Source organism: Salvelinus sp. IW2-2015, linkage group LG13, assembly GCF_002910315.2.
Source record: "Salvelinus sp. IW2-2015 linkage group LG13, ASM291031v2, whole genome shotgun sequence".
Lineage (NCBI taxonomy): Eukaryota > Metazoa > Chordata > Actinopteri > Salmoniformes > Salmonidae > Salvelinus > Salvelinus sp. IW2-2015.
Window position 1 is genome coordinate 23,322,937 of NC_036853.1, and position 16,109 is coordinate 23,339,045.

Here is a 16,109-nt window from a genome sequence, read left to right on the forward strand (position 1 = left end):
ACTTAATAGCCTGATACACATGTCACAATTCTCAAATTGTCTCTCGAGTCGAGATAGTAGAGAGAATGTGTGTGTGAACCATACCTGGGGCAGCCACCTGCAGGGGTGTGGTGGGAACACTGCGGCCCCCAGACTCATCCTCATGACCTGGCAGGAACAGAGGACTATCAAACATCCCCAGACCTACAACATACAAATATACCCTTTAGAACCAAACCTACAATAAACATAAACCACACAATTTGAGAGATGGAGATACGGACGAGGCAACAGTAAGATCTCGTCAAATTAAAGGTCTCAGAAAGAAAGGGTATATTAGGGTATGGGAAAAAATAAACGGGATGAGGTGTGCCTGTGTACAGTCCACTACCTCCTTGTGATGCCAGCTGTCCCAGGTCAGAGTGGGAGGTCTGGGATATCAGGTCCTCTGGGGTGCCGAACCTGAACCGGGGAACACCAGACACCTGGGGAGAACTGGACCACAGAAGTACTATGGGGTTAACTATGGGAACTTTACTAGTGGTGTTAAGCTGCTGATTTTGGTGTGTTTAAGTATGTGTGTGTTACTCACTGGATAGCTTCTGCAAAGCCGTCAGAGCGGTGTGGCACCACCAGAGTAGGAGTACTGGGTACCATTCTGTCATCATCGTCAAAGTAGTGCTGCTGTAGGAGGGGCGAGAATATTATACAGACACTGACAACAAAACACATAAAATACAGTTTAAAGGGATAGTGCGAGATTTTGACAATTAAGCCCCTTTCCTACCTACCCAGAGTCGTCAGATGAACTCATGGATACCGTTTCTTTGTCTCTCGTGCAGTTTGAAGGAAGTTGCTAACTAGCATTAGCAAAAGTGTTAACTAGCGTTAGCGCAATGACCGGAAGTCTATGGGAACAGCTAGCATACCATCTGTTCCCATAGACTTCGTCATTGTGCTAACACTAGTTAGCAATGGCTCGCAAAACGACCTACAACTTCCTTCAAACTGCACGCAGAGACATACAAATATTATTCATGAGTTCATCTGACTGGGTAGAAAAAGGGCTTGATTGCCAAAATCTCACACTATATCCCTTTAAGATGCAAGGGTGTGACTTACTCCGCTGCTGGCCATCCCAGGGGTGAGCTGAGGGACTCTGCCTACAGACTGGCGACGCATGGAGGGCTGTAAGACACGCGCATTACTGGTTACCACAACCTGATACTGCACAAATGTAACCATACCACAAACTGCAATACAATTGTTTTACACACAGAGACATAGTTTAGATGGTTATATTGAGTCATAAGCACACACCTGTACCTGAGCAGGGGGGCCCAGTTCCTGGGTGATGTTGAGACGGGGGGGCAGCGGGTGGTGTGCCCTCCGTGGTGACCGGGGCATTCTGGGAGCAGAACTGGTTGGTTCACTGGAGAAGGCTTCCATACTGCTGCTGCCCTCAACTGACAGAACAGGAGAGGGGAAACAGTGGTTTAGTTTGACAGAGAGTTCTCCTTTACATCAAAATCACAATAAAACAACAGACAACGCAATAATATTGTGAAATAGGCTCATGTCTGTATGAGTTTCTGATATGGTGAATCAAATGACTTGGTTAGTCTACCAACAGAGTGACTGAAATGTATCACTCAATCCGGACAGACACTAACATATAACATCTCTCGCAGACATTCCTGCGAAAGTTTCATAGGTGGCTGCCGAGACAACGGTGTGTGACAGAGTATCCATCGTCTTACAGCTGTGTGTCTGGGAGTCGTACGGGCGCTGAGTGGAGTCCGATGCTCCTAGACTCTCCTCTGTCTCCGTGCCTGGGTCTGTCGCGTCAGCACCCTTTGCGGGAGGAGGAACGCACACACAGTGGGAGAGAGACAGAAGAGGAAAGAGGGGGGAAGGAGGTTGTTACAGGATGGTTCCAACGCACTACCTACTGCCCGGCAGTGTTGGTGCAGTTAGCAATGCATTCTGGTCCGGATTTATTTCCCTTGTACAGGTGTTCCCTTAAGAGGTCTTGTAACTTTACAGCTAGCTAGGCAGAGACGGTGCCCCCAGCCCCACTTTCTTCTGCACTCCCACCCTGACCACAAAGCACTTGCCCCTCTCCCCTGCCAACCCTCCAGTTCCCCCAACACCTCCCTCCCACACACACACACAACGCCACAAGATCACAACACAGACATGAGGTAGCAGAGTGAAGCAAGAGCACTGCTGAGACACTGTTTGGTCACACAGAAACACATGCACGTGGTTACAACATTGGCTGGCTGTAACATCAACGGGAGGCGTGAGAGTGGAAAGAATTAGGGAGTGGGTGAGATTACAAAACATACTGGAAATGATCTAGTTCGGTTAGTAACAGTGTGCGTGTTGATCATACCTCTGTGTAGTCGTCTTCGTATGCCTCGTTGCCATCTCCGCTACCTTCGTTGCTCTCCTCTCCCTCTTCTCCCATCCCGCCATCCTCTTCATCCTCATCTTCCTCCTCCTCCTCCTCTTCATCATAGTCCTACAGAGAGGCAGGTATAAAAAGGTTGGTAACACATTACTTGACACACATTACTTGACTCATAACACGTTGCGCAATTACAAAGATAATTTTATATGGTCAATAAAAATGATTATTATTATTATTTATTTTTTTCACCTTCATTTAACCAGGTAAGCTAGTTGAGAACAAGTTCTCATTTACAACTGCGACCTGACCAAGATAAAGCAAAGCAGTGCGACACAAACAACAATACAGAGTTACACATGAGTTACACACAAATACGACAAACATACTGTTAACACGGAGGCTATGATGTACTGGAATCTTTTGCCTTGSGTGGTAGGGTTTGTGGGTTTTTACACTAATGTTGGTGTCATAACTAGATTTAAAATAACGCAATATGTCAAAACAGGTCTAATATGTGTCATAACAATCGGAAATCGAAATTTTTGGGCGCCGATTTGCCCATTTTTATTTATATTTTTATTTTTTTACACCTTTATTTAATCTTTATTTAAATAGGCAAGTCAGTTAAGAACACATTCTTATTGTCAATGATGGCTTAGGAATGTTCTGCCTCGACAGATTTTTAACCTTGTCAGCTCGGGGGATCCAATCTTGCAACCTTACAGTTAACTAGTCCAATGCTCTCACTCCACGAGGAGCCTGCCTGTTACGCGAATGCAGTAAGCTAAGGTAAGTTGCTAGCTAGCATTAAACTTATCTTATAAAAAACAATCAATCAATGACTGTCATTGCTCCAATGTGTACTTAACCATAAACATCAATGCCTTTCTTAAAATCAATACACAAGTATATATTTTTAAACCTGCATATTTAGCTAAAATAAATCCAGGTTAGCAGCCAATATTAACCAGGTGAAATTGTGTCATTTCTCTTGCGTTCATTGCACGCAAAGTCAGGGTATATGCAACAGTTTGGGCCGCCTGGCTCTTTGCGAACTAATTTGCCAGAATTTTACGTAATTATGACATAACATTGAAGGTTGTGCAATGTAACAGGAATATTTAGACTCATGGATGCCACCTGTTAGATAAAATACGGAACGGAATAAACGTTTTGTTTTCGAGGTGATAGTTTCCGGATTAGTCAAAGGTATATGGTTTAGAGAGAAATAGTCGACGCGTTATAATTCCTGTAATAACTTGCAGCTGAACTTGAAAGGGGTTCCTTCGTTATTTTACCGTTCATGTCTTCCATAGAGAATGTCTTGATCTACTTCAAATAAGGTCTGTGTTTCGCAGAGGAGCAGACTGACAGGGGACCATGCAGACAAGCTCTGCTTTCTGCACTACAACCTAAAACTTCTTTACTGGGAATATTGAAGACCCATGAAAGCTGGTGGTTCGTTTTAACATATGTTCTCATGTTATTTGAGACTAAATAGATTTTATTTATGTATTATATTAAGTTAAAATAAAAGTGTTCATTGTTGATTCAGTATTGTTGCAATTATCATTATTACAAAAATGTGTGTTTGTGTATGATATATAAATACATATATATATATATTTTTTTTTTTAAATCGGCATCGGCTTTTTTTCTCCTCCAATAATGCGTATCGGCTTTGAAAAATCATAATCGGTCGACCTCTAGTCATGACCAGTTAGGTCAGTTGTTATGACATGGTTATGACTGTTATGAAGCTGGGCGTCAAGTAAAGTGTTACCAAAAGGTCTCATAATCCAGCACAGTCATTGGTGAATTTAACGTCTTCATGAGTATGGGCTGCATATAGACCTTTTCATCCATTCTAATAGAGTTTGGCTCAGTTGGTAGAGCATGGTGCTTGAAACACCAGGGTTGTGGGTTCAATTCCCACGGGAGACCATTATGGAAAAGTACGAAATGTATGCACTCACTACTGTAAGTCGCGCTGGATAAGAGCGTCTGCTAAATTACTAAAATGTAAGTTTGACAGATTTCTAAGGGCCAAATACCTCAATTTTAGGCAAGATTTTCCATCTGCTAGGACTTGAGGGAGTTCAATTAAAGTGTCTAGCCCCTAAAATATTTCCATCAACAATATTTCCCTCAGTCCGTACCGGTTCCTCTTCCTCGTCATCCTCCTGCTCATCCTCGCTCTCCGAGTCAGTCACTATGACGATGACGTCGTGCTGAGGGGATTCTTCGGGGGAGTCGTATGAGAGTGTAACCTCTGTGGGCTGGGACAGAAGTAGCTCTACGGGGACAGACTGAGACGCTGTCCCCTCATCAGCCTCGTCTAGTACTGGGTACTCCTCCACCACCTGCTGATATAGACACACACATGGCTACACGCACAAAAGACACACAAACCAGAAAGACCATCTCAGCCTCTAGACATAGGGTGGGTACCCGCATGCGCACACAGTCTCACCTGGCTGCTCTCTGGGACCTCGTGGCTCTCTACAGGCACCAATCCCTCTGTACTGCTCTCAGCCAGCACCTCCTCCTGGGCCTCTGGCTCCTCTGGGTCTACCCTCTGGATGATGCGTAGCTTCTTGGGGATGGGGGGTTCAGACGGGTCATCCTGGGGGGTGTCCGTGTCAGTCACCGTAGAGGTGTCCTGCTCCTCCTCACGCGGTCTCTTGGACATGGAGGATGTCCCTGCGGTGGCTGAAACTGGAAGGTTGGAAAAGTCACATTTCCAACTTCACTTGGTGGATATGCGTATTTCATTCAATATTGGAGGCCCAGTGGTAATACAGTGAGTATATTGCCAACCCTTGAGCTTAGTTAGACAAAGCTACTATACCCCAAATCTATAGAAACCCCCAGGTTAGATTAAATCCCGTCTCCCACCTGTACCAAACACAGCTGTGGACGTCGAAGGCCTCTCCACTTGCGAGCTGGGTGCAGCTTCAATGACGACTGGGGCCAGGGGCTGCTCTTGATTGGCTGGTTCAGTGTGGGGCAGGCTCTGTTGCTGTGTTGGTTGGACAAAGGCTGTGGTCTGGTTCTGCTGGACCGCCAGCACTGGGTTGGTGTTCTGAACGCTGGGGCTGGTTGACCGTACTGAACCGCTGGCACTGCCATACACGGTCACATGCTCCAGCGGGCCCTCAGAAGACTGCATGGCTAGAGGGGTCAGAGGGTCACTAGGGGGTCAGACAGGGAAATACCATGGCTACGGTCTGATTCTCTATCCTTCCTTCTGAAATGTGCATTAGTATCCGTGGATCTCATCAGATTCAAGTAATAAAGTTCACTTAAACTACAAAACACAACGCCATCTAGCACTTTTAAAATGACCAATACTCAAATAACTATGCAATAACATTCACATCACTATCACACCTAGTACCTACATGTACATATTACCTCGTACCCCTGCACATTGACTCGGTACCGGTACTCCTTGTATATAGTCTCGTTATTGTCATTTTCTTTATGTTACTGTTTCCTTTTTTGCCAAATCATCTTACTTTTTAACTCGGCATTGTTTGGAAAGGGCTCGTAAGGAAGAATTTCAAGGTCAGGTCTACACCTGTTGTAATGTTATTTGATTTAACAATGATATTAGCTCCACAGAACTCCTCACCTTCCTGGTTCTCCACCTGTGTGGTGGGCATGACGGTAGCAGTAGGAGTGGGGGTGGGCACAGTGGCGGGGGTGATCATGGGCCGGATGCTGGCCCGGGGAGTGGACTTGTTCCCGGGGTTGACAGGGGGCTTGCTCTGGCCCTGGGCCCCCAGAGGAGTGGGCTTGATGTTGGCAGTGGGGGGCTCTGAGGTACTGGCGCTATAGGGAAGGGGAAATACAACAGGTGAACAATGTAACACCAAACATCATTGAACGTGGTGTGCAGGAGTAGCATGTACTTTACCTGCCCCTGTCTGCAGCTGGGGTGGTCTTCAGTGGTCCTCTCTGCTCGGTGGTCCTCTGCTGTTCCTGGGCCTACGGGTAGAATAGAATGTGTTATTCGCACCACGGCCATAATGAATAGCAATCCAGGCTTGTGGGGTATGAAGCGGAAGTGCTCCATTGAAATCTATGCCTCCATTAAGCCCTCCATCTCACCTTGCTGAGGCCCTGTTCAGGAGGCTCATCCCTCTGCTCCCCATGTCTCTCCTGCTGCTCCCTCAGGTCCCGCAGCTCCCTCTCCTGTCGACTCAGACGGCCCTCGTACTGTGACTTCAGAGCACTGACCCTGACCTCCAGCTCCTCCCTCTGTTGCTTCAGCTCCTCGTTCTCCTTCTGCAGCTGGTCCTTGGAGCCTGGGGAAGAGGTTGGGATGAGGTGAAAGGTAAAAATGCTTTTGCAACCCAGCAGAGCCTAAAATTTAATTTAGTCCACCAGTAATTGTGGCAGGTAGATGAATATCTTTGCCATAATAATTTAAAAAATATTAAAACATGCGTTGTAATGTTTCTGAACAAGAAAATTAAGAAGTAATGTGGTACATTCATTACATGTTCTGTGACCAGGGTCTTGTCACCAAAATATCAGATGAGACAATGTTCTGCTGCCCCTTTAAGGACGTGACATTACCGTGCCAACAGGGCCACTCGAGTTGTGTCACGTGTCTGTGATGTGACTAGTAGTAGACAGCGTCTACAACCTCTCTTTGCCATCAGTTGAAGCAGCAGATTCAAACTAACATTGAAAAACAACCGCTCGTGAACAAAACAATCTATACTGAACAAAAATGTAAACGCAATATGTAAAGTCTTTGTGGTGGGGAAAATAAAAGGCCACTCTAAAATGTGCAGTTGTGTCACACAATAGAATGCCACAGATGTCTCAAGTTGAGGGAGTGTGCAATAGGTATGCTAACTACAGGAATGTCCACCAGAGTTGTTGCCAGAGAATTGAATGTTGATTTCTCTAACACAATGTCGTTTTAGAGAATTTGTCAGTATGTCCAACCGGCCTCACTACCGCAGACCATGTGTAACCACGCCAGCTCAGGACCTCCACATCTGGCTTCTTCACCTGCGGGATCATCTGAGACCAGCCACCCTGACAGCTGATGAAACTGTGGGTTTGCAAACCGAAGAATTTCAGCACAAACTGTCTGAAACTTTCTCAGGAAAGTTAAATCTACGTGCTCACCAAGGTCTTGACCTGACTGCAGTTCGGCGTTTTATCCAACTTCAGTGGACAAATGCTCACCTTCGATAGCCACTGGCACGCTAGAGAAGTGTGCTCTTCAAGGATGAATCCCAGTTTCAATTGTACTGGGCAGATGGCAGACAGCATGTAGTGTTGTGTGGGCGAGCGGTTTGCTGTTGTAAATGTTGTGAACAGGGTGCCCCATGGTGGCGGTGGGGTTATGGAAAGGGCAAGCATAAGCTACGGAAAACGAACACAATTGCAATTTATCGATGGCAATTTCAATAAACAGAGGTAGCGTGACGAGATCCTGAGGCCCATTGTTGTGTCATTCATCCACCGCCATCACCTTATGTGTTTCAGCATGATAATGCAAGGATCTGTACACAATTCCTGGAAGCTGAAAATGTCCCAGTTCTTCCATGGCCTGCATACTCACTAGACATGTCACCCGTTGAGCATGTTAGGGATGCTCTGGACTGACGTGTATGACAGAGCCTTCCAATATCCAACAACATCGCAAAGCCATTGAGGAATGGGACAACATTCACAGGTCACAATAAACAGCCTGATCAACTCTATGCAAAGGAGATGTGACGCGCTGCATGAGGCAAATGGTGGTCACACCAGATACTGACTGGTGGTTTTCTGATCCACACCCCTACCTTTTTTTAAGGTATCTGTGACTAACAGATGGACATCTGTATTCCCAGTCATGTGAAATCCATAGATTAGGGCRTAATTAATTACTTAAAAATTAGAGATTTCCTTATATGAACTGAACTCAGTAAAATCTTTGACATATGGGTTTATATTTTTGTTCAGTATAAACAGCTAATAAACACAAGGATAATGTCCCACTTTGTAGTCTTTCGAGTAAATTAGACCAACTTTTATGCCTGCGAACTGCGCCTCCAAAAATGTATCAGCACTTCACTCAGTGCGCACAGCTCCTCTGCCAGGCAGTGTTGCCGTGCGAGGTGGGATATAGGATTCATATTTCTTTGTGCGATTCGTAGATATGAAACAAAACAGCAGAAATAGTTTGAAAAAAGCTACTGCAGCATTTTTCTGCTATTCTGCTATAACCGCAACTTGTGCTCAAACTTGACTTTTTACTATTTTTAATAAGCAAATGTAATGCTTGCACTGTAGAGCCCTGCAAATTGACCACCCGCCAACGTGGCTGGTGATATAGACATTGTTGCCTGCCAATACCCAAATCTATGCTCATTTGGTGGGTGTTAATTTTTTCCCCTGACACCCAGCAAACGGTTGGGATGACAAGTAAAAACATTTGAGAGATCAGCATTCACATATACCTTTATGCAAAGCTCACCAAGACTCAACCCGACACACAAGCTTGCCTGGCCTMGCCTCTTACCGATGAGCTGGTTGATCTTCTGCTTGGCCCCTACGAAGGCTTTTCTGGTCTTCTCCTCCTTCTCAGACATCTGCTGTCTGAGGGTGTCCTCCTGGGAGGCCTTCTCCTGCAGCTCCTGTCTCAACCTGGTCAGCTCCGTCTGCAGCCCGGAGGCCTGCTCTTGGGCCCCACGCACCTCTGCCTCACGCTCAGCCACCACCTGAGGGGGACACACCATGGTTTAGCATACCTGTAGACTTCCAGTCAATGCAATAACGCTAGATAGAGATGGCATTGGCTCTCGAAACTAACTTCCTTCAACTTTCAAAGTTTGTCACGTGCACAGGATACAGCAGGTGTAAAACCGTACAGTGAAATGCTTACTAACAAGCTCTTTCCCGACAATGCAGTATTCAATATCATACTGCACGCAGAGACATACAAATGCTATCCACGAGTTCTGGGTAAGTAGAAAAACGATTTATCCCATGAAACCTCCGCCTAAAAGAGTTAGGCAATTACTAGTTTCAATTTACAATTTTGGTGAAAGTGAGCCTGGATGTTGCCTGGAAAATAATGTAGATCGGCGGTCACCAACCGGTCGATCTCCAAGGCATTCCTAGTCGATCACCAAACATTTCTGTAAAAAACCCAACAATAAAGCCTTGTGTTCCTATTTTTTTTWATTTTTCGCGCTGTTGGTACACTCTATTCAGCAGCCCTAACACAGCGAAGGCAAAGTGTTCCTATTTGGAACCATTTAATGTTTCTGAAGGTAGAACTCCGCCTACCCGGCAGGCCCTAAGAGCAAATCAAGTGCACCTATAGGCCTAAGGCAGACCAATCAGATAGATCACCGTGTCTTAGATCACCGTGTCTGCAGTTTCCTCAAGTCATAGACTGTAAAAAGAAGCCTTGTCAATAGAGACTCAACGAATACAGCAAAGCGCTGCTGTTTTTGAGTAAGTTCATGTTTACGTTGTTATTCAGCATTGTCAACACTTTAAAATGCGTGTTCTCCCTACTTTCACTCATGCTACAACCAGCACTGCAGATCAATGAATGAGTATAGCAAAGTGTTTTGATAAGCTTACGTTGTAATTATTAGAGGTTTGTGTTTTTTTAATATCGAGGAATATTTCACTTTCTCTATTCATAGGAGTAACGTGAATTAGTGGATGATGCAGAAATAATGCAGTGCAACGTGAGTGTCGCCATCAGCTGGAAGACTGTGTCTAGATGTCGACCGATTATGATTTTTCAACGCTGATACCGATTATTGGAGGACCAAAAAAAGCTGATACCGATTAATCTGACGATTTTTCTATATATATTTGTAATAATGACAATTACAACAATACTGAATGAACAATGAACACTTAACTTAATATAATACACAAATAAAATATATTTAGTCTTAAATAAATAATGAAACATGTTCAATTTGGTTTAAATAATGCAAAAACACAGTGTTGTAGAAGAAAGTAAAAGTGCAATATGTGCCATGTAAAAAAGCTAAAGTTTAAGTTCCTTGCTCAAAACATGAGAACATATGAAAGCTGGTGGTTCAATATTCCCAGTTCTTCAATATTCCCAGTTGTGAAGTTTTAGGTTGTAGTTAAATAGGAATTATGACGCGTCGACTATTTCTCTCTATACCATTTGTATTTCATATACCTTTGACTATTGGATGTTCTTATAGGCACTTTAGTATTGCCAGCCTAATCTCGGGAGTTGATAGGCTTGAAGTCATAAACAGCGCTGTGCCTCAGGTATTGCTAAGAGCTGCTGGCAAACGCAGGAAAGTGCTATTTGAATGAATGCTTACGAGCCTGCTGCTGCCTACCACCGCTCAGTCAGACTGCTCTATCAAATCATAGACTTAATTATAATAAACACAGAAATACGAACCTTTGGTCATTAATATGGTAAAATCCGGAAACTATAATTTCGAAAAGAAAGTGTTTATTCTTTCAGTGAAATACGGAACGGTTCCGCATTTTATCGAACGGGTGGCAACCCTAAGTCTAAATATTGCTGTTACATTGCACAACCTTCAATGTTATGTTATAATTATGTAAAATTCTGGCAAATTAGTTCACAGTTCATAACAAAGCCAGGCGGCCCAAAATGTTGCGTATACCCTGCCTCTGCTTGCACTGAACGCAAGAGAAGTGACACAATCTCCCGAGTTGATATTGCCTGCTAACATTAATTTCTTTTAACTAAATATGCAGGTTTAAAAAAAGATACTTCTGTGTATTGATTTTAATAAAGGCATTGATGTTTATGGTTAGGTACATTTCTGCAAAGATTGCTTTTTTCGGCAATGCGCTTTTGTTAAATCATCACCCATTTGGCGAAGTTGAAGTAGGCTGTGATTCGATGATAAATTAACAGACACCACATTGATTATATGCAACACAGGACAAGCTAGATAACCTAGTAATATCATCAACCATGTGTAGTTAACTAGTGATTATGTGAAGATTGATTGTTTTTTCTAAGATAAGTTTAATGCTAGCAAGCAATTTACCGTGGCTAGTTGCAGCCACAGAGTCCTTTTGACGCTGCACTCGCGTAACAGGTGGTCAAGCCTGCCACGCAGTTTCCTTGTGGATTGCAATGTAATCGTCCATAATCGGTGTCCAAAAAGGCCGATTACCGATTGTTATGAAAATAGTGAAAATCGGCCCTAATTAAAATCTGCCATGCAGATTAATCGGTCGATCTCTAACTGTGTCACCCTTTTCTCAGCGGAGGGAGGGCGAGCGGAGGGGCGGTTGCTCCCACTGCTCCCTCCCTCAGTTCAGCAAAAAAAAAGAAAGCACATTATTATGCTCACTCAGCTGTGCCTCAAGTAATACAACAAATTATCTGAGAAGAACATTGGCAGGGTAATTCAAGCAGAGCCAATATGCAGTGATAATGTATTGGGGCTATAGCCTACTGCACAAACCTCAGTTCCACAGAAATAACTGTTTTTAAATTGGTTAATGTTGCATAGGCTTACGTTTAAGCCATGATAAAAAATAAAATCTGAGCGGTAGATCTAGGCTTGTATTTTGACTCAGAAAGTGATCTTGACTCAGAAATGTTGGTGACCACTGGTATAGGGGAAACACTGCTCTGACCTTGTTGAGGTTATCCAGCTGTCCCTCCAGGTCTCTAGTCCGGGTCTCAGACTGTCCCAGGGAGTCTCTCAGACCCTGGACCTCCTGGGCTGAGGCCTGCTGGGCCTCCTGCTCCTGGGCTGGTGTGGATGCTGCCTCTGACACCATCTGCAAAGGAGATCAGTCCAACACTCAATACAGCATGGCAGAATTCACACAATAGAATGTTTAATCAAGGACATCAGGTTAGACATTTTGAGTTGTCCGACTTGGTACCATTCCAGACCAGCACATTTGTAATTTAGTGACAAGATGAGTAGGGATATTATTAGTTTCATGAGAAAACAATTGAGAGGAATCTTGTTCTTGAATCTTGGAGACGGAGTGAATTCAAGGCTGGGTTTCAGGAAACAACTCCGTGACAATCAATAAAAAAAATTATAAGTTTCCCTCTATGAAACCAGAAAAGGCACCAGCTGTTTCACCAAATAACCCACCTTGTCGTGCTCCACCTTGAGCTCATCATACTGGGTCTTGTAGCGGCGGCCGATCTTCCTGACCTGAGTGATGGTGCGGAACTTTTCCTGGATGTCCAGGTTCTTGGCCTCCACGTCCCTCTTCAGCACATCCCTCTCAGAGCTCACCTTCCCCAGGCCTTCACGCAGCATCTGCACCTGGCTCTGCAGGGATGTCACCGACCCGCCACTCCTACAGGGAGATCAGATATTAAAGATCTACATGTAGAATGCAGCCCCCTTGTTGAACTAGGTGAATTGCAACACAACCTGACTTCAAACAACCCCCCCCCCTTCCTGGCTTTACTCCCTGTCCCCTGACCCACTTTTGCATCTTTTTACTTCCAATTTTGTATACCAGCTTCAAACAGCTGAAACATTGGATATTTTGAGTTATTTAAAATATATTTCACAGTGGTTTAGATGATACAATTTTCTACACTTGTTTTGTAACAAACTGAAATTAGGCAAACATAAAAAATAAAAAATGCAACCAGGTAATGGCAGAGCGATTTCTATTGCCACTGTTGATTCTATTCCTGAGGAGATTACCACGCGTTTGAGTGATGCTGATGGAAGAGAGGGAGGTTGCAGCTTTTCCATTTGACAACAAGAGACGGACCATCTTTTGTTGTCAAATAGGGAGGCTGCACCATCAGAATGCAATTTTGTATGGGCCCAAAATATTTATTTAGTGGTTGATATTATTTCACTATCATTCCACTATTACTGCATATATATTATGGACATTTTCTGAAATAACAATGCTAGAATTCTACATGTATCTCCTTTAATACAAAAATACTCAGACTTACATAATACTACATTCATCTGATTATCAAACTTTGTACTGGGTTGCGTGCCAATTCATTGTGTAGTATTTGTGCTTTTCAAAGAGSAGCCCATTTATCTATTGTATCAAGTCATTCAGCTTCCTTGCGGTCGTTGGTACCCTGTAATAAGAGAATAGTAAAACAGTGATATTCAGTTTGGATTATAGACTAGGCTAACTCCCACCTGGTCACCTCAGCCTTGAGCCTGCCTGTCTCCTCAGTGAGTTGCTGGATGCGTTTGAGGTGAGCCTCTTTCTCAAAGTGGAGACGCTTGTACTCCTCCGGGTCCTTCTGCTGGCTCACCAGTTGCTATGTGGACATACAGAACAGATTGTTTCAAATCCAAACTCAATAGACAGGCCTACAGACATTTGACAAGCTGTGGGTCGCAAGGAAGGCATCGTTCAAGCTTAGTATCACTACTTTGAGAAAGTCTACTCTAAGCTTTAGAGTTTTGGGGGGGGGGGGTATTCTTTTTTCTGTCGCTAAGCAACCTGTGTTCTGGCCTTCCAGCGTTTGATGTCCTCTTCCAGAATCCTCTTCTCTGCCTGCAGCATGCCGCTCTTCTCACTCAGTTCAGCGTTGGACTCCTGCATGGGCATTACGTCTAACTCCAGCTTACGCACCTGACGGAGGGAGGAAAATATATAAAAGTATGTCAATCAATACAGAGAGAAAAAAAGTTAGGCTTCAGTCTAAAACAGGCCTAAAAACTAAACTGGGACCAAATTCACAGAAGGTTTCCTGAGAAAAATGTTAACATTGGTTATGATATCAAATCCAAAGTTTGGTGCTTTAACCCTGAGAAAGTAAACCTGCTGTCTTACTTTAGCCTGTGTCTGCTGCAGCTCCTGCTCCATCCTCTCCTTCTCCTCCCTCAGCATCTTGTTGGTCTCCATCAGGACACTCATGGTCTCAGTCTTCTTCATCAGCTCATCGTGCTGAGCCAGGGTCTTAGCTGTCACCTGGGGTCAGGGGTTAAAGGTCATAAACAGCACTTGGGTGACATGATCATATTGAGCTGCCATTTCTCTCGTCACCCACACCCTCTTCATTCATGAACAAGGCAACAGTAAACATGTCTGCCATTATCGACGCAGCGCCCCCCAATGGGCCAATTAGTGACAATTCAAATCAAATTTTATTGAACAATACACACAAATCTGAAAGTAAAATAATGGAATTAAGAAATATATAAACATTAGGACGAGCAATGTTGGCGCAGCATTGACTGAAATACAGTAGAATAGAATACAGTATATACATATGAAATTAGTAAAGGAGTACYCAAACAGGRAGTMTGCCCCCGGTGATGCATTAGGTAGACCGCAACACCCTCTGGAYAGCCCTGSGMTWGCGGGCGGTGCAGTTGCCGTACCAGGTGGTGATGCAGCCCGACAGGATGCTCTCAATTGTGCATCTGTAAAGGTTTGTGAGGGTCTAAAGGGCCAAGCCAAATTTCTTCAGTGTGGGTGGACCATTTCAAATCGTCAGTGATGTGTATGCCAAGGAACTTTAAGTTTTCCACATTCTCCACTGTGGTCCAGTCAATGTGGAAAGGGGCGTGCTCCCTCTGCTTTTTCCTGAAGTCCACGATCATCTCATTCGTTTTGTTGACGTTGAGGGAGAGGTTATTTTCCTGGCACCACTCCGTCAGGGCCCTCATCTCCTCCCTGTAGGCTGTCTCGTCATTGTTGGTAATCAGGCCTACTACAGTTGTGTCATCTGCAAACTTAATGATTGAGTTGGAGGTGTGCATGGCCACGCAGTAATGGGTGTACAGGGAGTACAGGAGGGGGCTGAGCATCAGTGAAGTGGAGGTGTTGTTTCCTACCTTCACCACCTGGGGCAACCCGTCAGGAAGTCCAGGACCCAGTTGCACAGGGTGGGGTTCAGATGCAGGGCCCTAAGCTTGATGATGAGCTTGGAGAGTACTATGGTGTTGAAGGCTAAGAAGCTATAGTCAATGAACAGTATCCTTACATAMGTATTCCTCTTGTCCAGATGAGATAGGGCTGTGTGCAGTGCAATGGCGGTTGCATTGTCTGTAGATCTATTGGGGCGGTAAGCAAATTGAAGTGGGTCTAGGGTGTCAGGTAAGGTATAGGTGATATGATCCTTAACTAGCCTCTCAAAGCACTTCATGATGACTGAAGTGAGTGCTACGGGGCGATAGTCATTTAGTTCAGTTACCTTTGCCTTTTTGGGTACAAGAACAATGGTGGACATCTTGAAGCATGTGGGGACAACAGACTAGGATAGGGAGAGATTGAATATGTCCGTAAACACTCCAGCCAGCTGGTCTGTGCATGCTCTGAGGACGTGGCTAGGGATGCCACCTGGGCCAGCAGCCTTGCGAGGGTTAACACACTTAAATGTCTTACTCACGTCGGCCACGGAGAACGAGAGCCCACAGTCTGTGGGAGCGGGCCGCGTCGATGGCACTGTGTTATCCTCAAAGCGGGTGAAGGTGTTTAGCTTGTCCGGGAGCAAGACGGTGTCCGCTACGTGGCTAGTTTTCCCTTTGTAATCCATAATAGTCTGTAGACCCTGCCAGATACGTCTCGTGTCTGAGCCGTTTTGAACTGCGACTCCTCTTTGTCGCTGTTCTGACGTTTTGCCTGTTTGATTGCCTTGCGGAGGGAATAACTACACTGTTTGTATTCAACCATATTCCCAGTCACCTTGCCATGGTTAAATGCAGTGGTTCATGCTTTCAGTTTAGCGCGATGCTGCTAT

General features: G+C 44.6%; 1 protein-coding gene and 1 non-coding gene across 7 annotated transcripts in view; one reads left to right on the forward strand and one right to left on the reverse strand.

Moving 5' to 3' along the window:
• Window positions 1–16,109, reverse strand: part of LOC111972334 (nucleoprotein TPR) — a 45,437-nt gene that overhangs the window by 1,350 nt on the left and 27,978 nt on the right. Inside the window, exons 27-45 of one of the 6 annotated variants that reach the window (XM_023999345.2) lie at window positions 14,198–14,335; window positions 13,865–13,996; window positions 13,555–13,679; window positions 12,520–12,730; window positions 12,044–12,190; window positions 8,931–9,129; window positions 6,512–6,708; window positions 6,318–6,388; window positions 6,033–6,232; window positions 5,294–5,569; window positions 4,869–5,113; window positions 4,555–4,758; window positions 2,378–2,506; window positions 1,740–1,833; window positions 1,300–1,445; window positions 1,102–1,167; window positions 572–663; window positions 371–474; window positions 85–183 (exon numbers count right to left, since the gene is read on the reverse strand). In XM_023999345.2, the coding sequence (XP_023855113.1) occupies window positions 85–183; window positions 371–474; window positions 572–663; window positions 1,102–1,167; window positions 1,300–1,445; window positions 1,740–1,833; window positions 2,378–2,506; window positions 4,555–4,758; window positions 4,869–5,113; window positions 5,294–5,569; window positions 6,033–6,232; window positions 6,318–6,388; window positions 6,512–6,708; window positions 8,931–9,129; window positions 12,044–12,190; window positions 12,520–12,730; window positions 13,555–13,679; window positions 13,865–13,996; window positions 14,198–14,335 (2,875 nt within the window). Of the gene's footprint in view, window positions 1–84; window positions 184–370; window positions 475–571; window positions 664–1,101; window positions 1,168–1,299; window positions 1,446–1,739; window positions 1,834–2,377; window positions 2,507–4,554; window positions 4,762–4,868; window positions 5,114–5,293; window positions 5,570–6,032; window positions 6,233–6,317; window positions 6,389–6,511; window positions 6,709–8,930; window positions 9,130–12,043; window positions 12,191–12,519; window positions 12,731–13,554; window positions 13,680–13,864; window positions 13,997–14,197; window positions 14,336–16,109 lie in introns of all 6 variants that reach the window. The other 5 variants (XM_023999348.2, XM_023999347.2, XM_023999346.2 and 2 more) reach the window with 5 other exon arrangements.
• On the forward strand, window positions 4,271–4,339 carry trnas-uga (transfer RNA serine (anticodon UGA)). The gene has a single exon. It is a non-coding gene; the product is annotated as a tRNA-Ser (tRNA).